At 25.9% G+C, this 20,143-nt stretch overlaps 1 protein-coding gene across 1 annotated transcript in view; it reads left to right on the top strand.

Annotated features, from left to right (window-relative positions):
- Window positions 1-20,143, top strand: part of LOC113558750 (hemicentin-1-like) — a 318,777-nt gene that overhangs the window by 198,363 nt on the left and 100,271 nt on the right. Inside the window, exon 5 of the mRNA XM_026964278.1 lies at window positions 17,933-18,136. Within this exon, the coding sequence (XP_026820079.1) occupies window positions 17,933-18,136 (204 nt within the window). The remainder of the gene's footprint in view (window positions 1-17,932; window positions 18,137-20,143) is intronic.

The raw sequence follows: 20,143 nt of genomic DNA, 5'->3' as shown, positions 1-20,143 counted from the left end.
ATTTATAGTATAATTAACAATAGCATTATAGTTACTGATTAAAAATTTGGCTGTATCACTCCATTCCTATATTTAAATTGTATTTGATAAATCACAAACATGAATGTGAATTAAACTTAAATTTTAGACTCACCCTTTGATCTTAATAAACGGGTTGTTTGCTCGTAGAAAATTAAAATTCAGATAAGAAAATCAATGTCATTTTTTATCACTAATATTTAAGAAAATTATGATCAGTATTCAGTAATTAAATTTTACGCCGTGTATATTATATTTTTAATGAAATATTAAAAGTTTATTTAAATTTCGGTCGAATACCTAAACATTTTGACGAGTAAAACAAATGTTAAACTACACTAATCTAAATTATAAAATAATAATGACCATTTATCACCAAGCATAATGTATATTACTTATCATAATATATGATAATATTATAATTAGCATCTATTACGAACACTAGATATTGATTTTTTTTTATATTAATTTTTTCTCAACAAATAGTTATATTACAATATTAATGTAGCAATATAAAATTACATACACCATGTTATTCTGAAGTTTCAAATAATCATCATTGTGTATAATTTAATAATTTAAAAGTAATAAATGGTCAATAATTTATTACAAAAATAAATTATACATTACCTAAAATAATATAAACTAAAAAAATTTAAAATGTTTCATTGTGTAATATGTTTAAAACCTAATAAAGTAATAAATATGATTATAACTTTGGGCATTGTATAATATAAATGTCACAGCATACATATTATTTCATTAATATAATATAGTGTATAGGTGTATATACTGGCTTGTACATAGGGAAAATAATATTAATTGGACAACGCTACGTGGCACATATATTAATCACATATATTTATAGTACCTATTATTGTTTCAGAGATATTCACTGATAATTTCAATTGTGTTGAGGTTATTATAATTGATTTCTAAATATAAATAATTTATATTGGCTCAGATTTTCCATTTGGAATACAACGGAATAGGTTAGGTAGGTGGCTGGGTTATATAAGTTAGTATTGTTATGTTTTTGTCCTTCTTATATTATTTCCTATTAGGTTTTATTATACGAAAAGTTTGAGACCTTCACCCGTCCAAGTGATCGATTAGACGTAGACGGTACAAGTAGGTTTATTTTTAGTCTTTTTTTTATTATTATTCTTGGTTCGCAGACGTTTACCAAGAGATTAATGTACGAGTAATGTGAAAACCCGGTGTAAAGTTTGTTGTGTTCTGTTGTAATGAAAAATCAAGAGCTCGTGTATGCTCTTCCGTAATACATTGCCGCTTCTTCGTGAAAATAAAAAGTAAATCCAATTAGAATAAATCGATGCTCAGGTGTTTGTTTTTTTTTCTTTTATAAAAATACCTCAACTATACTACAATATATTGTGGACAATAATTTCGGTAGTTACATAATATATGAGTTATTTTAATGTTATCAAGTCAATATGCATCATTAATAGCATCAAAGCTTTGCAGGATGTTTTAAATACAGATTTTTTCATTACAATCGTATGTAAAGACAATAAACAAAATTGCATCAATTCGTTACTAAAAAGGTTATTCAACTGTCTCATCAAAAATATTCAGGAAAAAATCCGAAAATACTATTAAACCGGAATTGGCCTATACACAAGACCCATTCATGTAAATTAAGTAAATTCGATTAGGGTATCTCAACTGTGAGATTCCTTATTTAAGTATATTAATTTTATCAATGCCATTGTTTATTTTGATACATTTACTTATTACATGTAAACATATTGTAGATATACACAAAGAAAGCGATACATATTATTTAAAATTTCTTATAGGCCAAAACTACAAAATTATAGCAATATAGAATTTAATACAAGCACGTTTTTTCTTTTATATAATTGAGAGTTGAGACATTAAATTAAAATGTAGATTTATCTTAAATACTAATTTACTTAAGTATTTAACTACAATTTTTAGTAGTAATAATTTATTTACTGTGAAATATATCGATATGTATCATGGTATCTACAAATTACACGTATGCATTATACATATTATATTATTTGGACTGTAGCTCTAAAATTCAAAACAATTTTAGATTCATAATTATTTGTGCATAGAGACGACGTTTTATCTATGGGTACCTACACATTTTTTTACACTTTCATACATCATAATATTATATATTATATACATAAATATTTGAATTGATAAAATAATTAAAAATAGAAAACAAAACTTTCGCAATATCATTCAAAATCATCAACTAAATTACAAATTACTAAGATAAAATAATAGAAATATTTTAAAGTGTAAACTAAATATTTGACAAATCAAAAGTTTGGAGAATATACTTATTTACATTTTTTATAATTATTAATACAATTATTTTTTTCCGATTGAACACATTTTGTTGGTAAAATATTAACATCATGATAATTACAAATAACTGTAAATTATTTAATTACTTTAATTGTGCAAGACTTAAGAGACTCCCACCGGTCTTAAATGATAATTCCTTCCAAGAAGATATTAAACGTTCCTAAGATTGTCTCGCGGAATCGTGTACTATAATAAAGGAATAAGATAACAATATCGTGTCAGATAAGTGTATCGTTTACATCAACATAATATACTGTAATAAATCTTTTTTAATTCTGACAATTATATGCTGGCGCTACTCAAGGAAAATAATTTTAATTTATACATAATCTTAAAAAGCGTTTCTTGGAGAATTTAAGTGAAAAATAATTTTAGAATCTATGGATTTTAAACAAATTATCATAAATTAGTTTTGCCGAAAAGTATGCATTTTATAAATAAAATATGTATGATTTATTATATAATACTTTTTCATACTATATAGAGACTATAAAGTGTTAATTATAAGCCTTTTTAAAAAAAATACTAATAACTAGACTCATCATTAGGTACTTATTTAGGTAAAATATTGACCAAGAAAAAACAGGTTCAAGTGAACCTCAATTTACAATTTGTTGTCTGAAGCTATTACTTTTCTTATTACTCCTATTTTTTTTTTAGTATCCATTAAATTTTTTTTTATTTGTTATTTTCAATTATTGTGTTAGGGAATTTTATTTATTTATTTAAAATCTGTAGTTGAGTTATGTAGAAAAATAATTTCAGAAAGTATAATTTCGATCATTAAAAGAATTCATAGTGGAAAAATGTAAAAAAAAAAAAATGTTATTCAATCTCTTTTTTAAAATAACTTCTTTATCTGTATTTTTATATTTATTTCCAAATATTTGTTTTTATTTTATAAAATAATATTAATCAGGTATTATTATATTGAAATGTTATTAATAAAATAAAATGGGATAACGTATATTATCAGTTGCACGTGACTTTATACCAAGTTAAGTGTTATTTTAATTTATTATATTTTTCAATATTGATCTTCTTCAAAAGGTTGAAGGATTCTTGATTCCATGATATAATTTGGATTATGTTTATATAAAACTTGAACATTGTTCCTTTGTTGTTTAACGTAATAATCAGTGATGGGTAAATGTAATCGTATCAAAAATATGACGAGATTAAAAAAATAATATTTTATTATATTCATATTAAAATATTTCTTACCAGAAAAATAAAATTAAATGTTAAGTTCATTAGATTTTACATTAATATACGCAGTGTCTATCGAATATTATTTTAATCATAATAATAATTTATTTAAAAGTAGAAATATGTAATTCCCGTATTTTTTTTTTTTTATAAAATTTACATAAATTAAAACTGTTTAATCTTACGTATTAAGTAAAAATATATAGCATCTAATTATCATTTTGGAGTAGACAGGTAATTATGATACGCATTTAACAAGATCCCGGAATTATGTTAATAATATTATTTTTTAAAGTACGATATTCGAAATAATATACTTTACTCAAAGAATTTAAACTGTACATTTAACGAAAATACGTTGCTTTTTATTTGCATCGATCTCAAATCTCCTTTATTAACGTATTCTGTAAATAAAAGCGACTATACCATCATAATATAACGTGCGCTGAGTGTTAAGGATACGTATCGTTAACGTATTATTTAATAAATATTGATCTCCGGTGGTAATTATATTACATATTACTTATATATTATTATTATGACGTCAAAATATATCAGTTGCATTTTTATTCGTCAACCTAACCAAAACAATATGAAATTATTAAATTTTAATTGTTAGAACAATATGTAGCCGACGACAGACGACTCAGTATTGTTCCGGTGATTATATGGACGATGATGTTGCTATAGGTGTCGACATAACATCAACAGTACTCTTACTACTGAAAACGGCAGACATCATTAAACCAACATTAACCCTTGAACTGTGCGTATGTACAATTTTATATACATTTACGAACACGGAAACACGCACACGGTGGTGATAATTTACGTGGATCATCACTATTTTCATTTGTACTGACGCCCCTTTTATAAGAGCTATGTATAATAGATTAGCTTGATTTCGTAAATATATATATTAAATAAATTCCTGACAAAATTGTTTATTGTTTATTAAATTGTATGTGGAGTTCATAAAATGACGTGGACAAACCCACGCACACGTCATATTATCAAATGGGTATTAGATAAATATTATAATGCAATTTAATTCGTTGTAGCCTGTGGGTATATAGTCGCAATTACTGTTTGTAGGGGTTTTCCGAAATTCCGATGCGAACGATTTTCTTCGTTGAATTGCCCTTACCTTTCTGTATTCCATTATTTTGCTGCGTTTGAGTATAGTGCGTATTCATTTTCGTATAGGCAGGTAAAACGTCCCAAAGAGTATGCATATAACATATGCGATATATATAAAAAAAATATATATATATATATTTATTGTACTTACATACTTAGTATAAATATGCATATACTGCATACAGATATACACGTTCACTTTCCTTCTTTCGGCTTTATCCACTCTGCTTCACTCTTTATTTTACAGACACACACTCTGCACCAGCGTGTATTCGTTTGTAACATCGTTTAAGCTATACATACGGTACATACGCGCATTGTGTATATAACATAACGATCAGATATCATTAAATTGATATGTAGATATTATGTGTATATATATATAGTATATACTATATAGTCGTAAATTGGTTGGCTCGGAGAAATGAAAACTACAATTTCAGTAGATCGATTTTCGGAATTCACATTGTTCTTTAGTTTTTTTCTAATTTTTGGCATCACAATATACGATCTTAAATATATAATAATATTGAAAAATACTTTTCGGTAGCATTTAAAAGACGGAATATCGATTGTATTAGTATTTTCAACAACATCCGTTTTTAGCAATCGACAAAACTCAAAATATTATTAATTTATGAAAATACCAAGGTTGTGGTCTGTGTTACCAAGTGCAGTCGTGTTATTTCATTTTTTAGACTGATGTGTTTGGAATTTAAGAATAATTTCAGCTGTTAGGATCGTTTGGTTAGGCCGTTTAGGGGAACTCATTTGGTAGATACAAGTCAGCCGACGATCCAGTTGGGCCTAGATAACAAATATTTTGTGTGCACACAAAATGAGAGGAAAAAAATCAATATATATATTATAATAATTATATATTTGTAAAGTGACTTTTTGCTTTTAAAAGGTAATAATAAAACGTGTTATTCAATAAAAAACTCATGTTTATTTTTTTAATCAAAAATAATTTTTAATTTTCGTTTAATAAAAATAAGTATATAATTGAAAAAATAATTTTCTAATTTAATGTCAAAGCCACCTTGTTCTATCAAAAGTTTAATTCTGATTAAAACATTTTCATAAATTTAAACAGAAATTTAATCATTTAGATTAAAAATCCCATTAAACTTTTTTCAATTAAAATAACTTTTTTCAAACGTTCTGATTTTATTTATAATTTTTAATAATATATCTATAATGATTTACATTCTATTTTTCGTTTCTGAATGGATAAAAAGAATCATTTGTTTTACAATGTTGTTTTTCGTCAGTAATTATATTTTTTAGTAGACAATTTACTTCAACATTTAAAGTAATTTCTGATAGTTGATTTGATCTAGTTAAATATTTAAGAATCTACATTTCAAAAATAATTAAATCTTTTATATCGTATTAGATTCTGAGATGGTATAGAAGGAATAATGATTGAATAGACATTGTTAGAGTTCAAATATATTCGCGAGATTTTTAATTTTTACATATATTATTATATCTTATTTTCAAAATATTTAGGTAAATCTTAAATTATTTGTCTATTTATTTTACTATAATAACAATAAACTTAATAGCATAGGTTTACAGATCGCCTACGTTTAGGGACGTATTTCGTGTTTCGCAGAGAAGTTACCTACTTTCCTAATTTTATTATGAAATATAAACATATTTTTTGTTTATAATTTTTTTCGGTTATATATTGTTCGTATATTGGTCGTATATTGTTTATAATATCTTGTTTCTCTTTATGCATCAGATCATTCAGATCAAAGAACTATTTTAGTAGTTTTTTTTATAATTTATTACTAGTTGTATTGAAAATTATTGAGTTTTACACACAAATAAATATTAATAAATCAATATACCATCATTTAAAATAAATACTAATTTAAATATGACTATTGTTAATGATAATTATTCACATCTTAGTCGTTTATAAATTTAGAATCGAAATAATATATTATGTATATTGTTGGATTAAAACTAAACGTTATAGGAATTAAGAAATAATTATAATGCATGGACAAAAATATAATGAAAATATGTTTATGCATAATGTGAATATAATATAATTTATTTATATACAATATGTATGTTGTTTGTATGTACATTTATGTAAAAATATTTATTGTAATTTAGTAATTTATTTATCGTAAACATAACTGACGATAATTATATTAATATATTTTTAATATAACAATAATACCGTTTTTATGATTTAAATGTACTCAAAAATGTTGTGATGAATAATATAATTATGATCAAACCATTAAAATTGTTATTTAAGTTTAATAATTACAATTAAAAAAAAAAAACATTTATAGTTTTTTAAATATTTAATTGGAAGAACTCGGGATTAACATTGTTATTAAAAAGGGTCGTAGTAATTTAATTTTATACCCAATATTCACAGAGGTCAATTAAAATGTACATTGAGCATGATATTCTTTTTCAACTTAAAACTATCACTATCCGATCATAAAGTAACGCGATTCGAACTGAACTAACTTCACCGCTCTGGTGCGTCATGCAAACATTGCATTCAATTTAATATATTTTTTTGGTCTGTATTATTTTGGTTTATATACTTGTTAAATTCAATTAAAAAGTTAAACACGAGAGAATGAGGTGATTAAAAAATGTCCAGTGCTTAAATGAAAAAAAAGAAAAAAAAATATTCGCATCTAAATTAAATTTAAAAACTCGTATAATAGTCGATTCCCACGTGGATTCAACGACGTACCTATATGTAATATTTTATTTTGTTTTATATGCACGCATGCACGATATGTAAAGTCACAAAACGTTCAGTGACGTTTATTTAAAGAAAATGTATAGACTTTATTTTAGAAAGTCGCTACGGTTAGGTTATGTACGTTTTTCAACGTTTTGTCTACAGATGTTATCTTTATAATAGGACCCAAAACACAGATTCTAGAATGCAATCAAATGTAAATTACATACACATTGTAGCTTAAACGGTTCATGACATTATGGGTTCATCAAAGAATTTAAAAAATGAAATTGCATTATTGTTTATAGAACTAAGATTTAGTTCGATTAATTGGTGACCCACTGTAACATTTGTATATAAATTATACGTCAGTTTTTCAGTTGACAGTTATTGAAGATAGTGTTCAGGATTGCATGATGGTGGTTGTTGACGGTTTTGGTCTGAAATTTTTTGTGTTTGTGGGTCAGTTATTTGTATACTGAACATCTTTTGTAGTTGACAGAGTTTGGTTCTTTTTAAAGAGTCTATTTTTTTGGAAGATCTAGTGTTTTTGTGCGTTGATGGATGTATGATTTTTTTTCTTCATTTAATGCACATGAAAATTTAATATGCACATTGCACATTAAGTTCAAAAATGGACATTGGTTGAACATTTCGACACTACTGTAGTAACTTCTTCTATTCGTAGGGTTGTATTACTTTGATATTCTTGTGTAAAAAAAGGCGATAGAAAAAATATCACTATCACTTCTATTGGGATCGATATCAACAAAAAATAGAGGTTGTGGGGTGATGACATTTTGTTGCCCCTGATTTAGAGTTTTAGGAGAACCATCGATATTGCCATTATCGATGAAAATAGAGTCCTTATGGTAAAAGTACCAAACAGGTTAAAGTTTATATTTATTTTTATTTGCGTTTGTAATGTGTGGTAATTGTGGAGAGGGTGAAGATAATAGACATTTAGTTTTATATTATTACGATTAGTATTTTTATTTTAGTTCTTTGTTTGATGAATATATTTTTACAACAACCACAGAACCAAAAACGAGAACGGCATAACAATTCGAACCCTTAGCACTATCAGACTGTCGATACAGCATGATTTTTTTTTTTTAACTAAAAATAAAATAATCGATAGTATCAGATGAATAATATTTATGAGTTTAAATAAAAAAAAATTGAGATAATTATTAAATAATATGTAAAAAAACCATATTTATTATAGTGACACATTTATACACTTATATTTTGCATATTATATATTTAAAGCGTATTAATCCGTAAAATATATTATCTTTATCTCTAGAGAATAAATTCGTGGAAAGAAATCACAGCTCTTAAAATGTTTTATTTAATTGTATACGCCAGGCGGTTGTAAATTAATCTCAATGTCTCTTTATAGATTTACGGTGAAATATCCGTTTGAATACAATGAAGCATTTAGTTCATTATAATGTAACTACTTTTTTTTTCGTACCAGAAGCTTTTATTTTTAATTGTATTTCCTATTATTGTTACTTTATTGTCAATTCTATCTTACACGTACCTGAATCTATCGAGTTTCATATACGTAGATACATAAGTTTATATTTTTCTCTGTAACGATTTAAAAAAAATGTACTTAATTAATTTACTATTCGCTAAGTTATGTTTAATAATAATATTTTTAGATTCTGAAACTTTAAATGTATTCTGGAAATTTACATGTATACTTGTAAAAAATCGATTATCGCATTCAACTATTACTTAACGCATTTTTAAGTACTAAGAATCATAAAATAATTTTAGATACTTTTACATTTAAACTCGTATTATAATATTATTGATTCAGAAATTATTGAGTATTTATAATTGTCTAGGTATAATCGAAAAACAAAGTTAAAAATAAATTAAATTGTCTAAATAGAATGACATTAAAGAATTCTTTAGCAATTTTATGGCTAATATAAAAGAGTATATCAAAATAAAATAAATAAATATAAAAAATATCAGATTTAATTAAAAATGAATTGAAATTAAATTTAACTGCTGAGATAGATACATATCATGGTATATTATAATATGTAAGTATATGCATTAAGTACAAAAAAAAAAAAAAATTGGCCAATCATTGTATTTTTAATGATTACTAAAAACTATTATAGACAAAATTGTTTCAGTACAAAGTATATATATTCATTGAGATTGGAATGTCCTTTCAACAGTTCATCTATCACACATATTCTAGAAAATTACTACTACCACTACTTAAAATAAATAGTTTGTAAAAATAGGTAGGAAGTATTAATCGAAAATATTAATGAAGTGTTTTTTACTAATAGATTTAAAATAAGAAACACATATTTATGTACAATCATAAATTTTTTAATTTCAAATATTATCTAATACTCTATAAACCCAAAAATGTAACGTTTGCTTGTGGTGTTTTGAAATTTTTCAAGCAAATGTTAGATTACATTATTGGCTTAAAATTTTTAAAATATAGCTACTTCTCATTGGAGTTATTTGTCTATTTTTAATTAGTCAGTCGAATAGAAAATAAATTATTTTCTCAATATAGGTCTGACTTAAAACGAACAAAACTCATATATATATGTAATAATTTGAATACAAACATAGAAAATACTTTAATTCAAAAAATAATTTTTATTGATCTATTCTTTATTGCTGTTAAATTTCTTAGTAGAAAATTTACCATATAAGAATAAATATATTAAATATTCTAAATCAAGCTTTTAAAGAATTATATTATCTGTATTAAAAAATGTTAAAAAAATAAACATTATTTTATACTATTAGCATACTTCAATCCTTGCTTTTCCCTAAATTATACAAACTTAACTTGTTTGTTTGTAAAACTAATAACCAAACTTTTCAATTTTTAAGTGTTATAATTTAATTTAATTTAACTTCATAATGAGTGTAAATTAAAATATTTTCAATGTTAACGGAAACAAACTTCAAGTAAATTAATTAAAAAAATGTATAATAAATAAATTATATGCTTGTTCAATAATAATAATATAATATTATCATCTCTCTATTAAATAAAGATATTCTTAAAATATTATTTAGTGTTATATAGTTGTTAAAGCAATATTAGCAATCAATAAATAAATAATAAATAAAAAAATGACAGTTATGAATTTTGAAATAAAAACAATATTTTGGTAAAAATTAACGATCGCAAACCATAGAGCAGCGAGCGAAGTTTCCTAGTATATATATATATATATATATATATTATGTATTATTTTTTTTTAATACTTAGGAATTGATGAATTAAAAATTTAACAGTTGACTATAATATTTATAATATTTGTATTTCATATGTATACTTGTTTATATATAAAAATTATTCGCTAAAATTATAACATTTTTGAAGTTCGGTATTTTTTTTTTATAAAAAATTTCAGGAAATATAATTTAATATAATGATTAAAACACTTAAAAATATCTTTGTTTTATTTAAAAATATACCTATTTAATTAATTACCACTGACAATATTAAAATTAAATAAACCATTTGTTAAACCCAATTATTTTTTATTAACAAATTACAAGTTTAGAAAAAAGATATTTAGATAAGTATTAATAGCTCATACTATAATAAATATATTTTTTTCAATAATATAAATGTATCTCGACTTTGAACTTAACATTTTTGGTTGTTTATTCACAAAAAAAATACATTTATATGAATAACACTAATTTATTATAAATATTTTTCGTTTAAATTTTTAACGTACATAATTTATTGTCATATTATACGTATTAAAACAATGACGATTGCCATTGGATTTTGAAAATTATCTTAACTTGTATTAAACAACATCCATCAACTCTTAACGGCCTGTTGTTTTCTGATTTAAATGTCAAAATAAAACAGCTTGAGCGCATTATATTTTTATTTAAACGAAAAAATAACAAATAAAACAATAATCGTTAAATTTTAAATAATAAAAAAAGAAAATTTTAAAAGTGCTTGGCGTTTGACTAGAACATTACTAAACTGTCTTCTCAATATACTGTACCTTCAAGCATTATTACAAAAACTATTTTATGAGCTTTATTATGATGTTTTACTATATTATATAATACATATTCATGCTGTTTTCGATTAGGTACTGCTAATGTTTTATTTCATATAATATATTATTATATTACTATGTATCACCATTTTTTTTTCCGTTTTTTTTTATTTTTAATCTCATGATCTATATTTTTTATTTTTACTGTTTTACTTAATGAAAAAAACACGAAGATCGGTAAAACGGTTTACTATAATTTAATCCTTCTCTAGAAACTTGGACTTACATATCTATTCAAATTCAATGCACAACATTATTATGCATTGTTTTATTGCATACGCTTAAATCATAAAACCCAAACACCCAGCAGGTACGTAACTATAACCGTATATAAATTATACATGTATTATATGGATTTACTCTAAAGGTACATCATAATATGGTCATTCGAATAATATGATATTATTTTGATACGACGTTTCGATCAATAATTAATTTCAGCCCGTTATCGTTCTTTTAATTAAAACTCAGAGTAAGCGATGGGCTAATTAATTATACTTTACTTAAGTCAAAAGAAACTTTTTTAATTTAACTTCATTCTATATAATATTGATTAGGGAAACAAATCCTTTCTGTTGCACTGATATGTCATTATTGCCTATAGGTAGTGATTTCTATTTAATTCCTTCGAGTTATAACTATAATAGTCAAATACATCTTAAATAGTTGGCCGGAAATTAGCGAATATTATTAGACAAAAAGTGTTTTTGTTCGATGTGTACTACGTAGAATAATATCATATAATTGTGTATTAATTGTCGTGCTGAACTCACCGACAAATTATCCTATCTATTTGCGTTTTTGTCGATGTGCATATTATTACTCTAACAAAGTGATTATCATTATCTGGGCAAACAAATTGTTTTTGTAATAGTTTTATTTTCTACACAATCGTTCACTGAATATAACTGATAAACGTAATATTATGATATATGTATAGTTTTGTTAGCAGACCTTCAAAAAAAAATATATTTGTATAATATCATAACCTTCGATCGATTGTGATTTTTGTAGATAAATTTCGCGATAACCGTTTCCCCGATAATATTAATATCGTTTTTTCGGGACGGAATAATAATAATAATAATAATGATTCACATTGGTCCGCGGTAGTCGTAAAACAAAACCATCCGGTAAACAATGCCCAAATATTCTCAACGCATAACGTAGTAATATTTTGCGCATCGCGTATATAGTACCTCTGCAGTGTATAGTAAGTATACGGTCTCCCGAGAGCAACGACAGTTACAACGAAAAAATAACTCTCGGGTATAATGTACAATAATATAATAGGTATAGCTATTATTTTTTTTCTTTTCGGCTCTCGCGAGAATTGGTCACGGCCGCCGCCGTGTTTAACGATCGAGTCGTTCCGCCGCGTATAGACGTCACATATAAATTTGTCGATCGAAAGACCGAGATGTGCTCACTAAACCCATTCTAAGCTTTCGTCCACGTCGTGTAATGCAGTTGTATAGCGGCGTAGACCTTCGGACGCGCCTCTCGTGACACCTCTCCCAGACGATCCCGTCACCGCCCCGCCTTCTCCTTCGCCCACCAAGAATTTATGTATGTTGTTGTTCTGCTCTATTATTCACCCCGAGCGGTCGAGTGTCTTGAGTACGTGTCATTTGAAGACGTGTCGGAGTCGTCTTTACTTTAAAAATGTTCCTTAACAGGCCACTCGAAAATATCTGTCATTAGTTCAGTGTTGGTGACTTAACGAAATTGCACATTTGTGAGGCATGTATGGTACGTGTCATTTAAAATCTAGTTCGATTCGAGGACGTATTAATTTGCTTTATAATATTCGGTTTATATTTCAAACCATACTTTATATTACACATTTGTTTGTTTGTATGTTTGCATGTTTTCAATAATAATACGAGTATTTACCTGAAAACCACGGAGTGTCATCAATGAATGATTTATTCGTTCACGCTACCTTAAGTCACAGACGTACAAGTTCATCTAAAATAATTATTGTGAAAATGAACTTATAGTTTGTATTTAATATTATAACGAAAAAAAAAAATATTTACCTGTGAAATAATTAGCATTTCATTAATATTTAAAATCATTGTATTAAAATATATCAACATGCAAAATACGATGATACATAATAATATTATGTTATAGCATTAGATACTGAACCGAGTGATAAAGATAATAATTTCACAATGATATTTGTTTCTTTTAATAACTTTTTTTTGTATTTCATCACCTCTGGGAAAATTAGAAATAGTTTAATTTTTAGCTTCAGAGTTTATTATTTTTTTTTCGAGATATTTAAATGTAAAATAAAGATTTCTCCTTAAACGGTTTTTATAATTTTTTTTTTATAGTTCAAAAAGTATATCAATCGTAGAAAAATAACTATTATTAAAATTGTAAATCAAACACATATTATTCTGATTCTAGTTGTGATTATTTATAAATTCACGGTTTTCATTGAAATATGTCAGTTTTCAGAACCTATTCGGATTATTTTTCTTGGTTCTTTTAATTTTACAGCCGGTTTAACGGTATCTGGATATATTATACTCTTATAATTTATATTATAAAAGACATGCAGTAACATAATTTATAATATTCTATATGTTTTCTATATTATTATGGTGAGCTGTGTGATTGTAATTTCCCAAATGAAAAATTTTTGCGCGTTAAACTGCTGAAGTTAGACTTTAAAAACGGCAATTGCAGTATTGCAGGTCTATTTCACAAAAGGAAATGTAAATTTTAATAATATATTTGTTTAAAAGTGTTTATAACTGCAATGTAAAATCGTGTGCATAAAAATTAAATGTTTGAAATCGTGAATGTCCATAAATAGTTACTAAGATTTCAGCATTTTTTTGCAGAACCGTATTGTAGCTTTACTTAAAGCTGGCCAAGCTACAGGCCTTTACCATACGCACTGTAGTCTGTACTGTAGCGCCAATGCGCAGTCAATTAATTAAACGACGATAGCTTGACAACGGACATGCCACCGCCTATGCAATTTTTTTTTTATATATTGCTTTCTGTATTATTACTTGTGTCTTATACTTGCGTGTTAGATTAAACTGGCAAGAAGTAGCTAGTAATTTTTTCTTTGTGGAATAAAATTGAATTACTTGTCTGGGCGTATTGCATGATGTATATCTGTCTTAAATATTATATACCTATTACCACGTAACCAGATTATCTCTATCGGTTCTCCGAGTACATGGTATAGATAATACATGAATAATAAAAATAATACAAAAGAATTTATGACGATAGGTAACATTAACATTCCATTGAAACGGCGAAAGCATTAGTATACACGCCCACGCGAGTGTTTGATGAAATTAACGTTGTATTGTATTGGTTATTGAATACGAGTAAAATTGTTCTTCGAGGGACCTACCTAATTACATGGTATTGCATAAAGTATTTGCTAAACACAACACAAGGAGATCGTTCGTTTTATTTTTGTGAAATCGCGGGATATACACTACACCATATCTATACCTTTTTCACGGAAAAAAAATTGGGGAAAAGCATCAATGAATACTAGGAAGATAACAAATAATTTATTAGACGTTGGATAATAGTATATTGCTAAAAAAAATAATGTTTATATCACCTGTCCGAATAAATTGCGTTTAATTTATAAAGCACAGAAGGTCCAAGCTAAATACTCAATTTCTAGGGTCTTTTCAATATTGAACTTCATTGATTTCTCTTCAATTCTGTCACACCCTGCCATCACAACTATATATACACCATTTCATCGCCGATATTAATTCAACGATTTATTTGCCCGATCGAAATTAAGTCGGTGGCAACAGCTGAGACACGTGGAACCGTAATCTTCTCCTTTTAGAAGAAAAAAAAAGGTTTTATTTTTATTTTATTTCACTTTTCAATACTTTACCGTAACCCGTATACATACATATATATATTTATATATAGAGAGAGAAAGGTTAGTTGTCGATTCTATCAACAATCCATTTGGTTTATGTAGTCCAAAATATATTATATTTTATACTTATTACCTTTATACAAAATGTTTTAATAATAAGTAAATAAACAGTGAACAATTATATAACTACTACTACTACTACTATTATAAATATTTTAACTGTCACTATCATTTATATCTAATATTAAAATAATATTAAAGTCAGCGAATTTATTTATTTTTTTATTATGTCAGAATCAACGTATATCTATTATTGATATTGTATATTAACAAAACATCGCATGGTAAAATAATTAAAAATACACATTGTATTATGATTATTTTATAATTTACTTTTATTTAATATTTTAAAGTATAAATACTATTTATTAAAGTGATAAAAATAAAAATGGAAACTAAAAATTTTTATATTATTTTACAATGTGTGATTAAAAAGTTTGCGTTTGGCTGTTTTTTTTTTGTTTTTACATAATTATTTTGGATTATTACATACCATATGACGTGTTGTTCAAGTAACTATGAAGATTTCAATAATAAAATTTAAGTAAAAAAAACCATTCACAAAACAAAACCTATACAGTATTCAAAAACTGCTAAATAAAATAGTTGTACCAGAACAAAATGCATATAAAGGCAAAGAAAAATATGCTAAATTATAGTTTGACAAAAAGTATTCTCTGGGGAGTTCCTAAAATTATGGTGAGGGTCATTTTGCTTCGTGTATACAGAACAATTTTCAAATGGAAATAATCAAACATTTTGGAATGAAAGTTTATTGAGAGCATGGAGAATACATTTAGAATATGGACTTATGAAGTTAATTTTCTACAAGTAACATAGTATTTTAGAAAATTAAATAAATTACATGAGGTTAATTAGGAATGAGAATTATTTTTAACTTTGTATAAAACTAATATATTTGTACCGTCATGAATCATGATTAGTACCTTTGACGTGTATTTTATTTACTTTAATATTTTCTCTTTATCTTTATGGTACTAAACAAACAAATATTTTTAATAGTGTAACTAAACCATTATCATTGTATTTTTCATAATTTTTGAAGTAGGACCAAATAAGGATGATTAGTGATGATCAGGCTTGATACAATTCAACGCAGAATAATGTGTTACTGTTATCATCGAGTTAAAAGCGATGTTACATCAGAATATTTCTTAACTATGACACAGTAAATTTTTTGTAGATATGTTATTTTTTATAATTCAAGAATAAATGAAATTATCTTTTAAAATGATTAGTGAAAATTAAGTGTTTATAATTTTTTCAAATATTTTGTTATAACTTACAATGTTTAAACAGTTGTTAAATGTCATTCTTAAAGTTGTTTTATTTTATTAATAATATTAAAAATATATGTAGATAATTTGTTTGAATATTATATATCTAATGAGAATGCATTATATTTTATAAAGTATATAATATAATTAACCATTAAGAACTGCATTGATTTTAACATACAAATAATAAGTCCGTTTCTATTACTTTGAAATGTTACTGCATTTTATATTATAAACTAATAAACAATAATTACACATAAAATCACAAAAACATAATACATCTAAGGAATCCTAATAATTTATTTTATTATATTTTTTTATATATTTATATATTAATTGATGTATTACTTATGCAAATAAAATACCTTTCTTTAGATTTACCAATTATTTAAGATTTATAGCTATGACAGTGAAATTAGAATTTGTTAATATTAAATTAATTTGAAATATTAATTTTAAAAATTAAAAGTAGATTGGAGTATTCTACTATTTTAATTCTTATGTATACTATATCAATTTATGTCACATCAAAATATTAAAAAAAAAAAAAAAAACTAGTTGATGAAACGTCAAGCTTAATAAACTAATCCCTTTGTATTGTATTTGATTTCTAAAGATTTTTTTTAGTTTTGATTATACTCGTATTATATGTCACCATAATACTAAATTATTATTAGTTATATTATTTATTTTTATTAATCATTTCTCAAAGTCACATGAATGGTTGTCAAACATCACGTTTATAAACAGATATGTCAACTTTCAAAGGTATCAGTGACATTCTTAACGCGTATCAATAACTATAACAAAAATACAATATGTATACACGTTATGCCACGCATACACTTCCTAAAATGTCTAGAAAAACAATATTTATTGAATTATTATTCAATAATTCTATGCATTTTACATATACAATTATAAACATATTAAAATAATACTCTGTGTAATATGATAAGAATTTAAAAATGTAGATAATAAGCATATCACACAAACTAAAAGTATGGTTTTTCTTTGTACAAGATATATTATAATTTATAATAGAATAGAAATGTTAACAATAATATGATACACTACAAAAAAAGTACGCAGTTTGACTGTAAAGATCGTTATTATTTTTTAGGAAATCCTCCACCATCAGTCGTGTGGCTGAAAAACAACCAAGTGGTGGATGACGAGTGCGAACATGCCGCGATAAACGCGATGGAGAACAGGCTGCACTGGCCTTCTGTCAGTCGCCAGGACTTCGGTTCCGTGTTCACGTGTCGGGCATCAAACACGAAGCTAATGGATCCCCGGCAAGCATCAGTCGTGTTGAACCTTAGACGTGAGTATATTATACACATTACGTATATATTTTTTTATTTATCTTAAGCGTTGATAAAAAGTGTGATTTCATTTTTTTCGTGCTATTTTGTATGATTAATTGTTATTATGCGAGGCAAAATAAATAATAAGTAGGTTTTGAAGAAACTGCGCTTTGCAACAGAAAACATGTACATAAATATATAAGTCAGTCTGGTTCTCCTGAGAAAATAGTGTTTTATCTCTTTGGCAATCGGGGCTGGTTATTTCATACGCTAGGTTTCCCGGGGTGTTGTGTTTTATTTCCTTTCGTCCTCGTTAGATCTGAAAAATGGTATACATTGTTGCCAACAATAAAATACAAAAACAAACTAAAGAAGGTCATCCGAATTTTTTTCCACCGTTATCAAGTTGATCGCGAGAGAAGAAAGGATGGGTGGTTAATTAAAACCCAGCGGATATAATTATTTATATACAGATGTGTCTACCGGTGATGTATGCGGGTATATATGTATTATAGCTGATGGAAGCCCTGCAAGGGTCGGCAAGGTCGTCGATCTAACGGTCTTAATTGGACGTCAGAATTAAGCAGGAGAAAAAAGAAACAGTAAAAAAAAAAAAAAAAAAAAATAACGAACTTTATTAGCCTTTCGTGAATCCATTATCTCTGTCCCTTTTTATCTTTTTACTTTCCTTTCTCTCACTTTCTCTCTTCATTCATCTTTTTCTATCTCGCAACCTGCACTTTACATTTACCACGTAATTACTATTCGTAATCGTGTGTACACGAAAAAAAAAATTAGGTTCCTTGATGAAAAATATAATGTGAAATAAAAGGCATTGGTGTTTCGTTTTTTTTCTTTTTTTTCATCCGACTACTATTACATCGGTTCGGGTGGTAGTTTTTGTGTAAAAAGAATTTTTTTTTTTTTCGACGCCCACTCTGACCAAAGTGTGTCTGATTATTTGTGGTCCGCCGACGGCCCAATAAACAACAAAGGGCAATGTGCGAAAAGTCACGAAGTGAAAATAAAAAAAAAATACACTCTACGTTATATTTATATGATGACTACCGTCTCACCGTATTGTTCCTTTTTAATCGATCAAAACCAAAAATATCTATGGAAAACCGTTATTCAGACGTTTTATATCATTCCACCGTGAGTAGTACAAAATAAATAAATAAACAAAATGTTCTTTCTCGTTATTATTCATTTAATGATAATTCCTTATATATATATATAATTATATTTTTAAGCACTGTTTGTTGTTACTTTAATGAAATTCGTACAATATTGCTATCATAATAATAGTATTTGTGTTCGCCAACTGTATGATAAACGACAGCCATCGCGTGTATACCCTCTCGTCCAACATTGCGCTCAGCACATGGCGCGTTTAATAATGTATTTTGTTTTAATAAAGAATAATCGGACCACCTGACACATTAATGAGAAACTTGCCAAGATTATAGTAAGTGTGTCCTCATGTATGCTGTTTGAACTCGTGGAAATATATACATAATATTGTGATATATCTGCTAACTTGGAAAATATTCCGTTAATTATTATACTCTCAGTTAAATTTTTTAGGTCAATGTAAATTCGCAGAGTACTGATTTAATAATGCACAGAATAAATAAGACATTTACTCATGTTATTGACAATATATAAGGGTTAGGTACTCTATAATCAATTTTATGATTAACTGTTTTGAATATTCGCGTTTAGCCATTTTATAAATACAGTTTAGACGTTAAGCATATTGGTTTTACGATTATGTTAGTGAATCAAAGTTGTATAGGTAGGAACTTCAATAGTATTGTCCTTGTTTATTATTGTTCTATGGTTTAATCGTTGTTCAATGCAGAATTGTAAACGTGTTTTATTCACAATAGCATATAATAATATATATATATATTATATATTTTATCGGAATTTTTTATTAAAATAAATTTAACATAATTGTTTAGGCATTTAAATTGTACAATTGTTGACTTTTTTTTATTGAATTATCAATTAATTTTAAT

Source organism: Rhopalosiphum maidis, chromosome 4 (genome assembly GCF_003676215.2).
Source record: "Rhopalosiphum maidis isolate BTI-1 chromosome 4, ASM367621v3, whole genome shotgun sequence".
NCBI lineage: Eukaryota > Metazoa > Arthropoda > Insecta > Hemiptera > Aphididae > Rhopalosiphum > Rhopalosiphum maidis.
This window is presented reverse-complemented; position numbering and strand designations above follow the sequence as displayed.